At 33.9% G+C, this 21,539-nt stretch overlaps 1 protein-coding gene across 1 annotated transcript in view; it reads left to right on the plus strand.

The window, feature by feature from the left end:
- Positions 1–21,539, plus strand: part of LOC137930475 (T-box transcription factor TBX6-like) — a 47,260-nt gene that overhangs the window by 23,991 nt on the left and 1,730 nt on the right. The window contains exons 3-4 of the mRNA XM_068773733.1: positions 6,794–7,061; positions 17,995–18,135. Of these exons, the coding sequence (XP_068629834.1) occupies positions 6,794–7,061; positions 17,995–18,135 (409 nt within the window). The remainder of the gene's footprint in view (positions 1–6,793; positions 7,062–17,994; positions 18,136–21,539) is intronic.

Consider the following 21,539-nt stretch of genomic DNA (forward strand, 5'->3'; position numbering starts at 1 on the left):
TAAATAATATATAATTGCTTCGAATTTTAATAACTTATAAATAACTATTTAGTTATATGAATAGATTCATATAATTTATTCTTTAAAATATATTTTGGTAGCAAATTACTGAAACAGTGACGTGTCATCTAGATGAATATCTGAATAATGTTCTAAACGACTAACAAAGTAAAGCATCCGAATATTGTTTTTATTAATCTTTTATACATATAAAGATACAGAAGTATCTTAATTAACTATGACAAAGATTGTATTATACGTGGATACTGAAGTATCTCTCATAAATTAACTGTCTGTTAATTTTGATTAAAAACATGTATATAATTAATTGCAATTGTTACAATGAGCTAAAGACTTATTATAAATCACCGAATAAATTTCCTACCATAAACAAAAAGCAGTTATTTATAATGAACCGATACTGCCCGAGCGCTTACGTTTTTTGCCGGTTGCCACCTGCAGTTGCATTCGGCAAAAACCGCCAATAAAATAAAACGACTTTTTGTCAAAATCCTTATGATTGAAGGTGCTGTCGCTGATTTTAAACAAAGAACGACAGATAGACGGCGCCCATCAATATGCTAATACCAGGCGATATCGCTCGAGATGTTTCCTTTACTTTTTTTGTGCCCGCGTCCCAATTGGTTTATTTATTTTGTTACGAGTTTATTCCTTTTTGAGTGAACTCTATTTGCAGAGGCGACCTCGCAGCATATGGGGTCTGGGAATGAGTTTATTTTGAAAACAGTTAACCAACAATGTACAAGTTTTTTAGCTCTCCAGTTTTGACAAGTGTTCTTTTTAACCATTTGTCATTTGTATTAAAAAATGTGCACTGGAATGATTTTTAAAAAATATATGTACGTGTAGGTGGAATCTACAACATGTTAGTTATACTCGATATATAATATGCTAATGAACATGTAACGAATAGATAATGAATAAATCGAACGTCCCTAAATATGTACAAAATTATAACATGGTAATAAAGCCTTTTGGGTAGAGAGATCGGTTCCGCATAACAGCCCACTTTGATGGATCGAATCGTAGTTTGGTTTAGTGGCTAATCAATTTGCGAGCTGGCGTGGTGGTGACGTAATTTTACATCTGGCGTTGGCCGCACGCACGCATCACTTATACCATTTGTTTTGATCGTTCGTACTTAGCAGTTCACAACTTAGCAATCAACGCTCGGAGTTATTGCTTGATTGCTTTATAAGCTACAAATTTACTTCATACTTAATAATTACTATCATATCTTTATCTTGGTTCATAGATCTTTCCAATGTAATTATTAATACTGTGTTAAAATCGTGTGTTAAATTATTTAACAAATTCCAAAATTATTTTTAGCAGAATAAAATGTATAAATTATATGTAAAATTGCATAAAATAATTAAATTATTTCCTTATACGAACTTGCAGGATGTTCAACGAGCTCTCTCGCGGATTGATACAACTGTTCCTCACCTAAAAATACATTTTAGAAAAATTCCTTTATTTTTCCAATTTCCAATTAATTAAGTATAAACTACTTTTGTTTTTTCGCAAATAATTTATTTCATTTATATGTATATTCTTACTTATATTTTTATGGTCAGTCAGAGTTCAACCAATTTTTAAAAGATATATGGATAATTGTATATTTATGAAACCAACAGCATAACTATGTATTGTTTTTTTTAGTGTTATCTGTGAATTTGTTTTAATTATTAAACGCTGTAAGTTAACAGAAAATAATAAATAAATAAACATTTGTTTTTTTAGATAATAAACAATAATAGTGCGACTTTCGTGTATAATGTAAGCAATTTTCGTATATTTCATAGGCTAACGTTAATCAGAGTGAAAACACAGCGTCCGTGAGAACATCGAGCCGCGATTCACGCGGGCCGCTCACACAGTTCGAGTGAACAATTTGACACTTCCAGGTGTCCGATTTTTTATGCGTCCAGACAATGGCGGAGCTGTATTTACCCAGGCCCACATCTGGGCGGACGAAAAAACCGGGCGGACCTCTCGTATGCGCGCTAATGAGCGCGGGTAAGCGAAGCCTTTACAGGCATTCTTGTAGTTTTACTCGCGTCTGAGGAATTAGAGGCTGTTTATCGCTCGGGTCGGACGCTTGTGTACATGAAGCGCAGATGTCGCGTCGAGGACAAGGGCGCGTCTGTCTCATTAACGGCCGTCTTCTGCATTCTAGCATTGAACTTGAGCGATAAAACGCCCATCAAATCAGCAGTAAAGATATCCTTGTGCTATCGAATAGTTTTACAAGCTGTCGAGCAATGTTAAACAAAGTCATAAAAATGGCGGCTCGAAGCGTTTTGCGACTAGATTTCGAGTGCGGATGTTAGAGCGGATGTGACGGCCTCTTCCTTGGCTGTTAGCGCCTCCGTGTGGCAATTGGCGAGCTGTTACCGATTTACGATCCACTCTAAAGTTTATTGAACGCGATTTTGGTGGTCCCATTGTATTCCACTAAATCCCTTCCCAGCGGAGCCTGAGCTTAGCGATGCCTCAAGAGGCCTTTTATGGCAGCCCGTTTTTATAGTCTCCTTATTTCATTTGCATCGACTCTTAAATCGCATCGTTAAAGTATCAAATTTAAACATTTGACATTTACTTATCTCATATGTAAGAAGGGTATACAATTTTCACTATTGTAACTTTTGACTACATAAGAGTCAAAACATTATTACAACAAACATAACTTTAGTGATAAACAACTTTCATCAAAATTTCCGCTTGATTATCTTTCGATGTATAACAAGATCTAAAATCTTTAAAGGGTCGAATATAGCTCATTTCCTGTCAATTAATACGTGGTACGCCCTATCCAAAATACAGTGTTTTTAAAATAACCTTCTGATAATATATTAATAGTTTTCAAAATTCAAATTAATTATATATTAAATATTAATTATTGTTTATAATTTGTCCCTGCAGTCTTTGTACTGGTACAATATTTTCGGCCTTTCGCATTCCAATAGAAAAAATATATTAATGTAATATATTTCAAAGTAATCACTTTGTACAAGTTGGTTTGAAATAGGTGTAAAACTTTAAATCTTTTTGCTGAGATATGAGCTATAGATTCACCCTTTTACACCCGTAACTAATCATCCTGTATATAAATTCAAAGAATAAAAGTATACTTTAAGCTTATAAATCTCGGCCACACACGCTTCTTTATTGTGTTGTAACACGTCATTTAGAGTTTGTTAGAAGCTTTTAATGAAAGCATATAAGGCTTTATTCGCGTCAAGTCGGCCCGGGGAGCGATAGCTCTTTGTCGGCAACTTCAAAGGCGCGATAAGTGGCCGGTGAGTGATAAGAGTGAACGGTAGCCCGGGAACGGATTTGTCGTACGGTCAACAAGATGTCCCCGCCGTACACCTATTGAAAGTACATATTTGTGTTTAAGCTGTGCGTGTACTGTGTTTGCTTTGGGCAAGTTGTAAATACAGATATTTGAATTAGTACAAGTTTCTTAACTACTTACTTCAAATAAAAAAACTGTTTAAGAACTGAGTAATATTGTTGTTTTAGAAAATGTTTTGTCAACTTCTTAATTTCTTCTTTTGTTTGCGTTATGAAACATTAAATTCAAATTTAATATCAATCAGTTGTGAGGTTTTTGGAGTAATTTTTGGTTTCACTAAATCATTCAAATTTTAAATGTTTAACATTCTATTTAGGTAAGAATTTAGTTATTCGATGAGCAGAGCATACACGGTATGGCTTGTTTTTATCAAATACTTCTACTTATGCTACATACTTGTCTTCATCTTGTAAAAATCTTGCACAAAGCTTGGGATTTTTAATTTTTTCAACGATTATATTTACTTAGATGGTAAATTAAATCAATAAAAGGGCATAGCCGTTTTAGGAAAGATGGGTGCAGAGTTTCCTTTGATTTAATTCAACAATCATTCTTTTTTATCAAAACAACCAAGAGCGAAGCTGTAGTTCGAGGCTCTCTTGTTCGAAGCTAGTATATATATATCATACTCGGATAATAATAATTCTTCAAGTATCAAATTGATATAGAATTTAACTATATTTATATAGGTTCATTGGGTATAGTTAAAAAAGTTTTAAAGGGGTGAATATTCATCTCAATTGTCCGAAAAGCTTTAATGTTTTCTTACCTATTTTCAATCACGGTGTATACAGTGAAGTGACATGTCAACACCTTTTTGCAGTAGGTACTTTAAAGTCTACAGGGACAGATAGTAAGCAATAATTAATTTTAATATGTAGTAATCCGAATCTTGAAAACGCTTATTTACAATGTTATCATAAAGTTATTTATTATTTCTGTAACCATTGATTTTTGGCACAGCAATTGAGCTGTACATTTACTCCTTTAAAGCATTTACACAATCATCCTGTGTAGTAGAGTATATGTTCATAAAAGTATCTGAATTGTTTAAAAGGTTCTCTTGACGGCCGAGCCTTTCACGCAGTCGATATCGATACCCACGTAAGGCGGTAGCGGCGCTCGTAAAGTTTAAATGGGGGCTAATTTAGTGTGCTGTTAATTGAGCTTCTGTCGGCATGCGTTATCTGTCGTCCACATTAGCGTTGCCGGCGGCCGACGCGGCCTCCTGTTATGACGGATGGATTCAGAGGTCGCTGATAGTAGTACGACGCAACAGACGAAAGTACCCCTTCGAATATTAATGCATGATAATGATAGGAATTTAATAAAACCGATCGTGGACTTACGTACGCGCCGAAGTGACACTGACTCTGATGAGACAGTCGGCGCGACGGAGAACGGATTAAAATTTTAAAAGGGTAAGAACTAACACATCGGTGATATGAAAGTGAGATGCTTGAATTGAGAGGTTTTTATCTGAAATTTGACTTTTCATGGAATGTTCATCAATCATTAATAACATTGATCTTAACTTTTAAAACCTCTACAACAATACATGGGCACTTCGGACCGGCTCACAGTTGCTTAATGCGACGTGACCTGACCGAAGCGACGTAGAGATCGATTCAGCAACGAAGAGATCCGCTGACGAAGGAAAGTAACTATAAGGCAGGCCACATAACGCAAAGAAACGAAAGCTGCTGGAGAATTAAAGTTCTGGAACGGAGATCACGGATCTGAAACGAAGCGCCACCAGGAAATTAAAGAGATGATCTTGTTAAGATTGTCGAAAGACGCTGAATTCAGGGGGGTCCAACTGGCCTTATTGGAAGTTTGAGAAGCATGACCTATGTCCAGCAGTGAACATCCTCCAGCTGAAATGCTGCTACTAAAATTATATATTGCTGATAATAACAGATTAAATAAAATTATATTCCTTTCGGCACTCTTCAAAACTTTGGCAAGATAATACTCATAGACGCTTTTACATCATCTTTGAACTCAAGGAGTGAGTACCAGGAACCTTATTCACCTATTTCCTATCATCTTCTATGAAGTGATCGGTGAATTATGTTACCTTAATTATTTTTTAATTGAAATCCGACAGTGTAATAACTTCTGGTAGTACAGTCTTTAGAGAAAGATTAGTTAAACAACACTTAATTTTAATTTTGAAATCGAGTTGTTACTACATTATTATTTCGGTATTTGTTGACTTTTGAAACGAGTGTTCCGTATATCAGAGAGCTAAACACTCATCAGTTTAAAATGGTCGGATCTTGTAATGCAAGCAATAAATCAAATATTTTCGCGAATATATTTATTGGCAAGTACCAGGGTAGCATCACCGAGAAGAGTTCGAACTGTGAGCCGGGCTCGTGCGCCGCGGCGGGCGGGCTGGTCACCGATAAGCACCGGCGCCACTTGTATCTCAACATTTATGACGCTATTGCTTTATGGCCGAACAAACGGGTGCCAAAAGCCCTCGTTGATCCACACTTTTACTCCTATCACATGCTTTTATAATCACGATAAAATATTCAATACATCTTCGGCGTGCCATTGTCCTCGTCCCGACAGCCGCGTCCTCATGGGAGTCGTAATTTTATTATCGCCTTCTTTGTTTCTGTGTTAGGTTTGTTTTGGAGCCGATGTACGGGTTTATCTTTTATTGTCTGTTATGTTACTTTGTGTATTTTTTTTTCTTTATTGATCGAGGAATGTGATGAATTTTGTATGGATTTTAAATTATTTATGAACTTATACTTTTATAATGCATAAACTCAATGGAATAATATAAAGGCATTTCTTAGTTTAAGCTAATGCTTTGCAGAGGGAGTTTATAAGTTTGAATGAAATTTAAATAATCAAGTATTTAATGACGTGTTAACAAAACATTTGTTTAGTACCTTAGGTTCAAGTAAACTACTTTTATTTTTCGAGTATTCATTTTGTCCCATCTTACTGATTTTTTCGTAAGTGTTGTTGAAACGATTAAACAGAAAAGAAAAATTAAGATAACATAACATATTCTTTTCATATCAACAATCAACACTTAATATTAGTATTTACATATTAATTGTCCTTAAAAAATAAAACGATTAAAGACCACGTAGATGACCACCTACCCGTTATCCTAATCAAGTCAAATTAATTACTGGATTCTTCATTACTACTACTCCTCAAGGCATAGTATAGTAGTAGTGTAGTTTTCTCAGAAAGTGAGGACAAGAGAGTTTTGAAAGAGCTGTTGAACTGTTGAATATTTATACTAAATATTTTATTTTTAATTCCTTACAATATTAATTATTTTTATTGACAATGATCGCATCTATTTTAAAGAACTCTCATCTATGAATCGTTGAAGCAAGTGGAAATCATTATAAGAATATGTTTTCTTTACAGACGCATGTTCCCATCTCTCCGTGTCTCCTTGAGTGGCTTAGATCCTCGTGAGGAGTACTGTGTTCTTCTGGAACTATCGCTTGTGGGGCGAAGGCGTTGGCGCTGGGCAGGTGGTGCATGGGCTGCGGCTGGAGGTGCAGAACCGCAGTCCCCGAGACGGCTTATGCTCCACCCTGACTCTCCGGCACCAGGTCACCATTGGACAGCGAACCCGGTGTCTTTCAGCAAACTCAAGTTGACAAATAACACCATGGATGCTCAAGGACACGTGAGTACTTTGTAGTTATTATGATTTGGTCTTCATTACTCATCAGCAGACTTAAGTTGTCCATGGAGAGATTATCTAAGCGATCTAACAGCTCGGAGGTCTCCTAGTCTTGTGAAATAGTAAGTAGCGGACCGAGCTGAGGCTTTTTAGGGGGTCATCGAGCTTCGTTACCTTAAAGGAGGTTTTAAGCTAAGCGCCCTGTGCACCCTCCCATCTCGAACAAGCAGGTAAAAAAATATTAATTTACCAGAGATCAGCAAACTAAGACTAAAAGGGAATGGATGGAAGGGCAGAGATAGGCAGTAAAAAAATAAAATTCAAAGAGCTTATAAAGTTGCCGCAAGTTGGCTTCTGCAAAAATATCTTTATAGAAAATATTGTAGTCGTATGTACACAATCTTACTTGTCTATCGTATAAATATAATTAACATTATGATTATTTAAAATTGTTAAATATCCTCCTTTAATAAAAGACATCCTCTTCGTAAGATTTGGAACTGTTCAGTTTAGAAGTTAATTTCTAGATCCGTGTTTCCCAACGTGGGGCCCGCGCCCCACAAGTGTTCAATTTGATTATTAGAGCGGTTGTTGGAAGTAAACTCGACCTGAGTTTATCCCTTTCGAATTTAATATAACAATTATATATGTTAGGAAGGTTTACGAATTTTAGAAAGGTCGGGCATGCCACAGGAAAGGTTGTAAAAAAATATAGTTTTTTTTTCTAATTTAATCGATTTTTTAGTCTGTTGCAAAAAGAACAGGTTTCATGTAGGGGAACGTAGGAAATGTGCCGCTTACGTCTGATCTAGGCGTTTTATTTCTTTTTTTTTTCACTTTTATCACTATATGACTACATTAAAAGAAAAATAATAAAAACTCAAATGCGCTTTCTTAACATTTAAAATATGTAAATAATCTTGTTGTATATATACTATGAAGTAGACAAATTTATCATATTATATTCAATATTAATATTATTTCAAATTCATATGTAATGGGTACAGTCGTGACTATGTTCTGAGTACATCATGAAGAGAAACGCCTACTGATCCAGTTCACTTCATTCAAACATACAAACGATTTTGAACTGTACACGCTTGAATTAAAATGCATTAGATAAACAACAATCAATGTTCGATGATTTAAAGAATGACTACTCGATATTTTTGCCACGGAATTATATAGCTTATGGTCTAAATAATATGATAGTTAATTATGATATATTTATATCGCAAACCCGCAGGGGTTCTTTTACACAAAGAGGTTTGTGCGCTTACACAAATACCCCTGAAGCGTTGTCTGCTGCGAATAACTGTATTCTAGGCGGCTTGTTTGGACAGCGCCGATGACGCCTGGATTAACGACGTACTATAACAAGTACACTTCACAGTATTTGAAACTTGCTGTTTGCTCAACACCGTGTGTACAAATACTTCTAAAGTGAAAAATTCTCTCGGAATCACTGTATCAATGTTTGCTTGGCGCGAGCTCGCCTCAGGTTTCCACTTTTTAACACAATCCCGTAGTTTGATTGTGTACAGGAATGTTTTTATGAGTTAAGCAACAATTAACGCGATGCGGTCAATTATAATGGATGGAAATGAAACGTTACATTTCTATTCAAGAGTGACTACAATCTGAATTCTATATAATCGATTCTTAAATAAATACTTATATAAAATTTAAGGACAATTTACAATTGTAAATTGCATGCTTATAATTCACATAATTGTCAAAAAAATATCATTTTAAATAAACGTGCAAGGAATCTATTGTTATCAAAACGGTTGTGTTGGAAACGTTATTCCTAAATTGAAGAAAATATAGATATCATCATAATTTTTTCGGCCTAAGGCTGTCAACTGGTGTATATATTTCTCTTCGATAGGTTTCAATAAGACCGATAAACTGCAGCTTGTATTCAACATCTTCCGATGATTTTTAACAATGTCTGTCCACCTTATAGACGAAAATCCCTTGGTCCCTGACCTCCACACCAGAACCAGCGTCCTGCACGCTATATGTCTTGCCTATTGCCAATTACAAAGGATATCCAGCGGAATGGCTTTGTCTGTTATTTTCGTTTGCGACTGTCACGAAATAGTTTTACCCTTAGTCATTTGCTATGATGTATGTTTATCTCTTAAAATTTAATGCAAGCATGTAGTATATTCACTAGGCTTCATCTGTGCTGAGCGCTATGTGGCCTATCCACTGGCACATCAACTTGTGATCCAATTATAGATATAATAATTGTAAATAGAGCGTAATATCCACATGCTTACGTTGAAAAAAAATACATGAACATATGTAGAGTACGTACCGGACATTTTCTCCCTGAATAGAGATTTTAAAAGGCACACATTAAAGAACATACAATAACATTTACATGCAATTAAGAGGTCACCACTTTCTATGTTGCCACAATGCAGTATTAACCAACATCTTGAAATACAAAATACACAGCACCCATGATTTGTTTTAAATCTTTTCGGTATCGTATAAAATAAAAATTAATTACTCTTCAAGTTCACATGTAAAATGAAATTCAAACGAATATTTTACTTCTTTTCCCGTATGTATATTTTTTTGAATTGCAATTGAATTATGTTTCATTGTACGAAAATAATTTCATAGAAGTCAAATTAATAATAAAAATTTTAGAATGTATTAATACAGAATGGAAAAACTCATGTTTGTTTCAACTCTTACTAAAAATGATGTCATTAACGATAAAGTGATCAAAACTTCGACTACCGTGAACGAAATTTATAGTAAACATGTTGTTTGTAATGCGATGAGGGGTGACAGGGGCTTGAAAAAATCCCAAATGTTACGTATGCCTGAACGCTCCTTTGGTGAACGCACATCCTATGATATCTACGTCAAATCACGAGTTATACAATATGCAGGCTTATTGGTTGTAGGTATATAAGACTTCTATGGGGTAAATGTCTCATTTGTTAACAATTAATGTAAGATACACCCTACCCAAAAATCAATAGATTCAAAAATAGTAATAAAAAATAATAGAAATAAAAATAATATTGTAACAAAAAGCGGTTTCTAAAATATTCCCTAAAGACTGTAATAAATATATTAAACTTCTTGCAGTACAATGCAAGAAGTTTGTTATATTTATTATATATATAGAAGAATCTTTTACAATGATCACTATACCAAGGGTGATTGGAAACAGGTGAAAAAATTTTAAAGCTTTTACACCTAACAAATTACGTTGTATTTAGATTGAGGATGTAATTTATGGTGATCTGTGAAGTAACCCTAATTATTTATAATATTATCATTAGAATAAAATTAAATTCTAACAAGTAAATAATGATCGTAATGTTATTATAAATTCCAACTTTGGGTGTATTATTACACTTTTTTTTGCTTCCAAAACTTAATTTTGCAACGTAACTAAGTGTTAAGAGCCGTATTTAATAATAAATTTAGATATTTGTCAATAATTAAAATTTCTTCTATCCGTGATGAAGTTAAAAATAAATTAACATTTAATATTTTAAATAAGATTCACGGAAATATTATTAGTTGTATTGTTTTAGTTTTAATGATAGGAACATTTCGTCATTTAAGCTTCTTTTCGGAGATAAAGGATACTAAGCCGTAATCCACAACATGTGCGGTAAATGTAAACAGCCTTTATGAGTAATTAACTTAGTTATTTACATCCTACTTACATAAAGTATTACACCGAACTTAATGTTATTTTCTACCAGTTAATGATTTCAGCAGTGTAGATGTAAATTAGTTTAGGTAAGTGATAAGTAAACATTATTATAAATAATATATAAAAAGGCAAGGTATAATATGATCAAAACTTACAATAGATATACTTCATTAAGACTTAATAATATTCACAAATAATATAATACATATATTTATATGTCATCATCATTTTAGCTGTTAAACGTGCATTGTTGTATATAGACCTCCTCCGTTAATTTATAACAAAACCGATTAGAAGCTGCCTGAATCCAGTATTTTCCGACGACCTTCACAAGCTTGTTACTGTCCACCTTGTGGATGTACGTCCTCAGCAGAACCTTAAGGCTAACAGCCACCTGTTCTGCTCTGCGTTCTAAGATATGGGAGTAAACATTAACTGTAGAAGGGTTTATTACATAACTAACCGAGAACGAATTAACCGTTGTCCACTTTTTTAATTGCCCTACAGATTAAAACATTTTGCCACAGTCGTGAAACTGTATGTTAAAAAAAAATTGTCAGATACGTCAAGTGAAAAAGACGATTTTTAGCTGTTTATAGACAAGATAGCTCCGGGCGGTACCTTTGGGTACCCATCAGAACAATGGTTCACGCCACTGATCGGGAGCCAGTCAATCCATGCGAGAAAAATTCGCATCGCTTGTACACTTGAGCTCATGCCACCTGCAATAAAAGGGTCCTATTATGCACATTATACCTCTTTTTGCGAATGCTTTTTTTTTAACAAAAAGAGCTTCATAGTGCTTTATGTGGGAAAAAGCTACGTAGATACAATAAGGATCGGTTATTCTCGAAAATTATTTAAAACGAAAGGATTATGATACTGTTGTCGGATTGTAAGCGAGAACTCATTTAAGCTGCTGATAAACAAATAGGTACTGTGAAGTGGTTTATATTTTCTTTGGTTTTCTAAAGTACTTAGTTATTTACAACAAAAGCACCGACCTGAAATGGTTAATGAACAAGTTGTTTATTATTATTGTTATTGTGCATATAATATTTTGGTGTAATACGTCAGGCAAGCCCAGTCTGGATTTTCATCATCGTACCTGAGTTATGAAGATATTACCTAATTTATTTAAAACATGTACCTTTGGAGTTTGAAATCTTCGACTTATGGGCGTGTCATGATCTTCGACGAGGAAGCTATCACTACTGTAGTTGTTAATCACGCGTAGATTTAAAATTTTACGTCAATAATACTAAAATGCATAATACTATTTTTTATTAAAACAGATAGTAAACTTTTCATGTTTAGTTTTTTTTTAATGTTAAATTGAAGTTTTTAATTGTAATAACTACTTTTTAATTCCAATAAATAATAACTTATAGCACTGGTTGTAAAACAAAATTGATTAGCATTTAAGAAGGAGTTACCTAAAAAATAAAATAAGGAATGCAAGTAATCTGTAAATTCAATATAACTAAAAAATTTAAATTCAAACTACACATCTTTATATAATTACATAATGATAACATACGGATAAACAAAGCTTGATACCCGGAAAATAATTATACGAAATTTTCTTTCGTATATTTATAGATGTCTACAAGGTACATTTGGTTTATCTTTTGAATCCATCGGTGTTGCGTAGAGGTGCCAGACATCCCGTTCGACGCACATGCAACCCCTACGCGAAATAGAAAAACGTTGCGCACCCCACACAGCCCTTTCTTATCTTACACATCTTTTCACGCTCCGAAATTTGTCTTTTTGTACTAATAAAAATTTACAAGAGATTAAGATCGATTGCCGGTTTGCAAACATGCCAACTGAATTTTTTTTCTAATTTTGACGTATTCAAATGAAAGATTATAAATGTAACTAATAAATTATTTCAAAATTGATTGCAAAAATAACTCGGGGAAAAAATGAATATAAAGCTATTTTTACGAATTCGCTGTCGTTGAAATCTTTTTAATGAAAAAGAAGAAAATCAATAATTTTTAATTTAGAATTAATAATAAGTTCTTTCTATTAATTCTTTCATGTGATTATTACAGTCGGCGCTCTATACTAATTTTTTTTCTTCAGGAGCACAAAACGAAAGTTATTTTTGAACACGTTATACGAAACAAAATTATGCTATGAAGACAGACTAAGTAAATTCCCGCACGTAAAAGTTCTAAGTCGATGCTTGCGCAATACCTTGGTAGTACAGAAATCTCGGGCTACTACGATATGGGTAGTACAATAACCACTATAGCCGATACAACTGGAGTTATCGGAGAAGAAGTTCACACCCCCCTCCAATCCAATCCATCCAAGCAACCGATATAGATAGATATCAATTAGTTTTAACAAAACATCAAGCGACGCGTCGGAATTTGCGAAGCTGTAAAAGCCAGAAAAGCTAACAGCTTAACACCAATCAAATTCAATACATAGTAACCATGGCATACGTTATTTGAAATACTTCCGCTATATTCTAATGATATCAACGCGTCTCAAATTTTGTTTTTACTGCTTTCATACATGTACTTAATTAAATAACTTTACTTAATAATTCCACAAACCTAAAAGTTCGAAAACCAATCGACTAATTAGTTATATGAACATAAATGATGTAAAAATAAAATTAAATATCAGAAGAATGACAATAATTATATATCGTCATTATCATTTAGCCGCAAAACATTCACCGCTGTACATAGGCCTCCCCAATAGTTTACAACAAATAATACAATCAATCATACATAAACAATATTTTAATATTTACTGCAGTGTTAATATTTAAAAATTTGATTTTCATTTCATTTCCCACGGATAAAAAAACTGATCAGAGAACGATCCACTAAAACATCGGAATCAATTTTTTCAACCTTTCCCTCAATATCGCGCACTTCAATCTGATATGATCGAACACATATCCACTTGATGGACGAGCTTCCGAATGCGGTGAAACTTCTGTACAGTCCGCCTGTCAATCTGTCCGCATCGCAAGCGCCTCAGGAAACATGTGAACACATTTGTCAGATCAATATCTTCGATCTTTACTCCACGTGTCAATTGGACAAGCAACGCTACGAAAAACTTATATTTATGGGATTAGACAATCTATGAAATTGTACGAAGTATCCCGATGTCTGAAAATCGTACGGAGTAAAACTTACAAATTTAGTCATCAACAACATGGAAGCTATGTTAGAACCACGAGAACCGAGAACTATTTGTTTTTACTCTGTGTTTTTAAGCCACAGATAATTTTTTATTCGTATTTACTCTTCTATAAATATAAAGTTACTTAAGACGGGCAGCGCAAGACCGTTCATCTGAAAATATGTGTGGAAAGGGTTGCAGTTGCCCTTGATGATTGAAATACAGATAATTAATTATTCTTTAAACTTGATAGTAAACACCTATAAGTAACTAACAAATAAAAAAACAAAAGATATTTATATTTTTTATCCACGCGCAAAGGTAGTTACATAAATGACGTAATATTGGTAATTTGACTCGACGATAGAAACGGTAGTCATATGAATCTTAAAAGTAAACAGAGCAAATGTTTCTTAAGGGCAAGGAACGTCGTGTGCACTCGAGACGCGATGTGAGTGCAATTAGTTGCAATAAAAAACTTTCAAGTTGCAATTAGTATGTCTAGACAAGCTTATCATTTTTTATCGACGCTTGTTCTTAGTAGACCGCTGATTTTATTTATTTGCTTATAGAATACAAAATATCCTTGCAACATAAGTTCGGTAAAACACTAATATATAACTTTAAAGCATACATTTTAAGTGACAGTAAAAGTACCATTAGCAAATAAGACGGAAATAGAATTTATATAAAAATACATAGTTAAATTTTGAGACTATATTAGGGGGACCGGAAAGTAATATCGCCTTCCTAAGTTAAATTCACACGACTACATTTTTAATAAGTTTTTATTTCTAATCAACAATATATTCACCTTCGTTACCAACTACCTTTTGCCATTTAGTATACAAATTTTCAATGCCGGAGCGGTATATGTCGATATGTCGACAGAAACGATATTACTTTTCAGTCCCACTTATTTATAAATTTTATGTTTATATGCCATGACACTAAACGGTTCTTTTCCCGGTTACCAAGTCTAACTGTGTTGAGTAGCGTAAATAAAGAAAAAAACAAAATTGACGTTTTGCTACAGTTCAGTAATGTTAATGGTAATATTATCAAAGTATCTTTTAGATATTACATTATTAAATGCTCACTATTCGTATGATAGGCGACATTGGACCTAATCTCGGCTCGATCGGTTCCTACTTTCGGATTAAAACGTCATCATCGTCATTATGCCGTAGGATGTACACTGCAACCCGCTATGTGACGTCATATGCCGTCATACACTTGGACGTCCTGCGTTACACTTGCCCGTCCCCGGTCTCCAATCCAGAACCATAAGACCCCAGCGTCCATTCGTTCTGCGCACTAAAAAGTCCGTCCACTTTAACTTACTCATCCGCTGGGCCATATCCACTTCGTTCATATACATCCTCTTTCGTTCGTAAATACCTATATTGTGAACGAACTACTCAAAATCAACAATGATGCGGACATCAAATATTAAATGATTGGAAGATCTAAAACTTTTTTCTACTTTAAAACGCCGACGCGGCATTCGTACGTTCTCCACTAGGCGGACTACTGGCATAGTCATGGTCTTGTGAAGTCATTGGATGAAGGCAGCAGAAGATCGATCTTTGTGATGATGCTTGGGAGGAGACCCTTGCTTCGTAGTAAATTTCTATCTACTTACATGATACTAATGAAGGCGTATTATTTTATTAAATGTAAAAGTAACATTAAAAAACCGTAACTTAAAAGTAATAATTATTTAAACAGTTATCTAAAAAAAAACACATTGAAACAATTGAGAGCAAACCCTTTACGCTTCAAGAGGTTGTATTTGCGGCGCTTACGCAGGTAGCAGATTTTCGCGGCAAGTGGAACAGATAAGGACCCTTTGCGGACAGACACCGCCCGTCGCCGCGCCGGCGACGCATGGTTACCTCCACAACCACTCAAATACTTCCTTGACGGCAATGATTACTAAAAGAATTTATTTACCCAGGTTATCCTTTGCTATATCGTATAATATTATTATAAGTTTAATATAATAATTAAGAGTGTTTAGCTCATCAGGAAAAAGCTTTAGCATCTATTTTTTCCGATCACACTGTATAAAGCGTCACTTTGAAGTATGTTACGTTAATTTATAATTTACATTTTGAGGTCAATAACTTCTGGTACTAAACAATAATTATTTTCTGTATGTATGTACACGAGCTTTTAGATGGTTTTTTTAAATATATTATATTACGTTAATTATTATTTCTGAAATCATTGATTTTGGAAAGAGTTTACCATGAACAACAGTTAATAAACTCAAACGAGTATATTCCCCCTTTAACTTTTTTACATTTATAACCAATTACTCTGTATTTTAATAAAAGGTCATTCGAATGAATGGAATAAATAAATGAAAAGTCTAATTATACCTAAAACTTTCAGATTTTTTGGTCCTTTCATATCAGTTTACCTAAGCTGCCTTTACTTCGCCGTTTGTGAAATATGTGATAGATTAATTGATGAAAATATGGCCGAGATGATTTATGTAGAATTATTATTTTCATGAATACATTTTACAAACTAATAAATAAATGAAATGTTAAAAATCAATGACGACATTTGGATAACGTAAACTGTTATGAAAATTTTGTAACTATTTTAGAACCTATACTTAAAACTATAATTTATACATTAATGTATACTTCGAACATTTAGGCAATATTTTAAGTGTTCACAAGCTTCAATAAGTATGTAATACAGAGTCCTTCCACAGTTATAAAAGAGAACAATTGAACGGAAGACGAATGAATAAGAACTACACAAATTACAAATATGCTTATTATTTTATTCTTATCCATTCGGCCAACGCTTGCCGCTCCGATAAACTTTAATTAATAATTACATAATTTAAAATGAAGATCATATACATTTTTAAACAACGATCATAAAATAAAAAAAATCCATCATAAATTCAAGAGTACCTCAAATGATAATTTACGCACCTAATTCAAGACATAAAATTTCACTGTTATAAACATATATTGGATAGTTTATTGCGCATAAAACTTCGAAACACGGCTATAATTGTTAATCAGCTGAAGTCATTATACCTTCAATTAGAACAGATTTAAATTTGTTAAAAAAATACTGGAGATATAATTATAACAATACATTATTAAAAAAAAGTTTTAAATTCAGAATATGATGTAAATAAAAATAATAATTGGCTAATGTTCTGTTAAGCTCAATACTTGTTAATAGTTCAACCAGTTCGGCTATTTTTTTTTATATTTCCTTAATGCAGGAAAGATTGTTACGGAGAGATAATGAAAGGAAAAATCGCGAGGAAAACTATAAAAATTTGCCTTTATGACGTCTTTACCGTGGTTTTAGCCCATAAACGCCCACTGCAAGGCATAGGCCTCCCCAAAGAGAAGGGTATACCATAATCGTCATGTTTGGCAAGCGGATTGGCAATCACAGTATGGTATTATAGTACGCGGGGGACGCTACTGCCTAGCATATAGGAATATATCCTCTGGAAACCTATCAAATCCTCTGCAAACTTGTTTTGTAAGCGACAATTCTAGATAATTGTACACATTGAGTGAATTGAAACAACTGTAAATGCCATTTTGAGCAGCGGTGTAGTTGATTTTAGGTCAATAATAAAAGAAAACTTATTTTTATAGTTTATAATTATATACGAAACTTAATCGATAATAAATAAAGTGATAATTCTGACTTTTTACCTATTTTATTTCTATTGTATTACGACAGCTAACAATCTTCAACAATACGATGTTTTTGAGAACAGCTAGTAGGTAATAAAAAAGTACTTAATATTTTTAACTTTGTATAAAAAGATTTTTATGTTTTACAGCTAGATTAAATAACAATAAGAGAAGAAAATAAAAGAATGCCGTTAAAAAGTTTTCACGTGTATATTTATTATGTATAAACATAATAAATATACAATATTGCTAAGTACATATCTTTAAAAAATTCCACATGACTCGTATATTTTCGAAAACAAAAAAAATTAAAAGTAAAAATAAACGTAAAAGATTCAATAAATTTTCAAAGTAATTTGTGTTATTAGATATCATGTTCTATTGGCAGATGGTGCTGACGTCCATGCACAAGTATCGTCCGCGCGTGGTGGTGGTCCGTGCCCGCGACGCCGCGGCTTTGGCGTGGGGAGCTCCTCACGCAGCTTTCTCGTTCCCTGAAACAGAGTTCATCGCCGTCACTGCCTATCAGGTTTGTTTACCTTTATATTTTTCTTACGTTTTTTTTTTTATTTAGAAGTATAAAAATTATTTCAGTCTTTTACTATTCTATGTCATAAACTCTAAAGTAATCTGAAAAGGTTTATTCCTAGAGAGCAGTTGAGTTACACCTTGATAAGTATATAAGGATCTACTCCTGGCAACTTATTCTCATTGCTGAAGTTCGTGATCCTCTGGACCTTCGTCTTCATAATTCTGTGCGAACTGTTTTTTTTTGGTACCGGATATACCTAGGAATTCTCTGTTAAAATCAGACTGGCTTACAGTATTGGCATTTAATTTAAACTTGTTTTAAATTATTTGTAGCATAAGCAAATTCTGATTATAATATACATTATTTATCAAAGCCTTACTTGTATGTTTTAAAGAATTATTACAATTGATTATTCTCGTAAGCAAAAACATATAGGATACTTTATTGCTTTTAACAAATATGTCATTTGTAAAGAATTGAATGATATAAATTAGCATTATCATTTTTTTCATATTTATTTGTGTTTATAATCCATTTAGCAAAATAAACGGTAATAACTGTGATATTTAGTACACAAAGGCCAAAGGTCAACTTTTATTAACTTAGTTAAAATATCACTGTAAATCCCGTTGGCTTGGCATCGCACTTATGATGATTCCAAGAAACTACGCCGGCATTCCCCGAACACGCAATGATTTGCACTTATACGGTTAATTTTTTACACCGTACCGTAGGCGCCAAAGCTTTTATGAACACGTAATCGGAGTCGGGCAAAAAATTAAAAATGGCGGCGCCACGTTCGGTCACTTGTAGCGTTGTTAGGAAAACAAAAGCATCTAATTTGGACGCTCTCGTCGGGCCGATTGTCTACATAAGGCGGTATTGTTCCGGTCGGCACTTGTACGTTTCGATACAGTTACTTCTTTAACAATCACTTTGTGTAGTATCGATAACACACCGTTCTTAATTGTTTTAAAATAAAAACTACTTCAATTAACAATTTGAGCTTCTGAAGGTAAAAGCAAACATTCTTTTATTGGTATGTCATCGAGACTGCACCAATTTACTAGTGTATAGATGTTCTATATGTATCATAAATTCCACAAACTTAAGGCTTTGGTTTTATCATCATCATCGTCATCATTTCAGTCGCAGTCTTCACTAATTTCGCTCTTTCTTTCGGCTACTGCATATATACATGAACCTCCCCGTTTGAATTCCCATAAGACCGTATGGAAACTGTCTATCTAAAGTCTTCCGACTACCTTAAAAAGGTCATGTAATTTTAAGGACACATCTGTACGCTAATAAGCCTGCCTATTACCACTATAACATTTAACCTCTAAACCCTAGATGCCGTACGAGGTTTTCATAGGATGAATAGAAATGTTCGCATTTAAAACATAGTAATTTTAGCACACTAGCATTATTAACTACTGTCTTTAAAGTGATTCTTAAAATAAAACATTATTGGTCAGAAATTCAATGCAGTGCTGCACACCCTTGCTGCAAAGCCTTTTCGAAAAAAAAACTATATCACTTACATAGATACTTCTCAAGATATATTTAATCTAACAAAATCCTAATTTATTTAAAAAAATACGTGAATTAAAATTATGGTGTATATAATTTAAATAATTAATGATTTAATTCAGATTTTTTTGAATAATTTGTTCTAGTTTCTTGACTTTAATCTCAGTAATAAAAATTATATATAAACTAGCAGATGTACATTATAACGCTATAAATATAGACAAGGTAAAAGTTATAGAGATTTACTATGTAAAGGTGAAAATATTTTGTTATTTATATATAGGCTGAATGTTTATAAATGTAAAAGCTTCAAACGGGGTGAATGCTGGTTTGTAAGCAAAGACCTTTAAAGAAAAACCTTTAAAAATATATATGTGTAAAAGACATATATTTTCAATCATCAAAAAATATGTGTATTTTACACATATTTTCAATCATCCAGTATAAAATCATCACTCTGGAACAAGTTTTTTTTTATGAAATATGACAGGCCAATGGCTTCTGGCAGTACAAAATCTGCAGGGACAGGCAGAAAATAATAATTAATTTTATTATGCAGCGACCCAATAACGCTCATCTTACCGTATTATCATTACGTTACCTATTATTTACGAAACAAATAATTTTTGACAGGATATATCAATTGACAACAAGTGAGCTACGCATTCCTCCCTTAAAAGCTTTTACACCTATAACCAATTACTTTATGCATGTGCAATGAACATCCAATATAAGCACTGTAAAACAGCTGCAATTCCTAAAATTTTTATTCAAATTACGTTATTGAAAAATCAAAGTTATATTACTATAAATTCATCACTTTAAAGCTTTTTCTTCTGTAAATAATCACTCTATATACGAGTTTGTATATTTAAAAACGATATATTAAGAAAGGTACACAAAGCAGACTTCAACTAACGCACTGATTTTTAATAAGATCTACTAAATTCTCTCGTATGTAAAGACTCCCGCTGTTTATCTTCTTACAAAACGTTTGCGGCGACACCGCTACTTGCATAATCCATGAGCAGTAATTAGGTCGTGGCGGCTCCTTTGCGCCATCGGCTCCCTTCATGTTGACTGCAGCGAGGCGCGAACAACTCTCGCGTCCATTTATATTAACAATTACGGCTACCGGCGGCTTTGTGGGATAATCCGGGAATTGTCCAGCTAACGGGACAGAGCGTCGGACAATGGCGAGCAATGTATCATTGCGCATTATCCCCGGCATACCATCGATGCACGCTTCACCCATTGTTGCGAATTACCGACGAATTAAAAACTCCCCTTTGCGACCGCCGACTCTTTATAATAAAGCGTAACTAGGTGGCATAACAACCGTCAGCAAATTTCCTACCGGTATCTTCTTAAGTTACAAGTGACATGTGTATACTCGTTTTCTAAATACTTCATTTTGACAAACAGACATCACTATTAAATATGCAAGGGGGCCTAATTAAACATTTGTAGATGTTAGAAAAAAACTGGCGACAGTCGCCAATATGTGAAATAACGCAAAAACTTTACGCGGAGGTTTGTAGCGTGACGTCACGGGCGACAGGGCGGGCCTGGGCGGCGCCTACGCCGATCGCCCTTTTCATATTATCCTACTGACTCAAAAACTGCACTTTGGTGAACTAATAACACGCTTTTAGCACTCATTCTTATCTCGGTAGCCTGTTATCTATCGAACTGAGCAACCGACGGCGCCGCCTTATCGACCCGTGTAAACAATCGTTTACAAGTGGTCTCGCGTATTGACTGTGCCGTGTTTGCGGTCAGGATTTGGCTAGATAATACGGGTTACGAAAATGTGTGCAAACAGTCTAGACGTTTGTCGAGTTGTCTGCGTCCAGGGAGTGCGTCAG

The sequence above is a fragment of the Battus philenor genome, unplaced genomic scaffold (genome assembly GCF_028537555.1).
Source record: "Battus philenor isolate CCGP_79_NKW_IND1 unplaced genomic scaffold, ilBatPhil1.0.hap1 SCAF_6, whole genome shotgun sequence".
NCBI lineage: Eukaryota > Metazoa > Arthropoda > Insecta > Lepidoptera > Papilionidae > Battus > Battus philenor.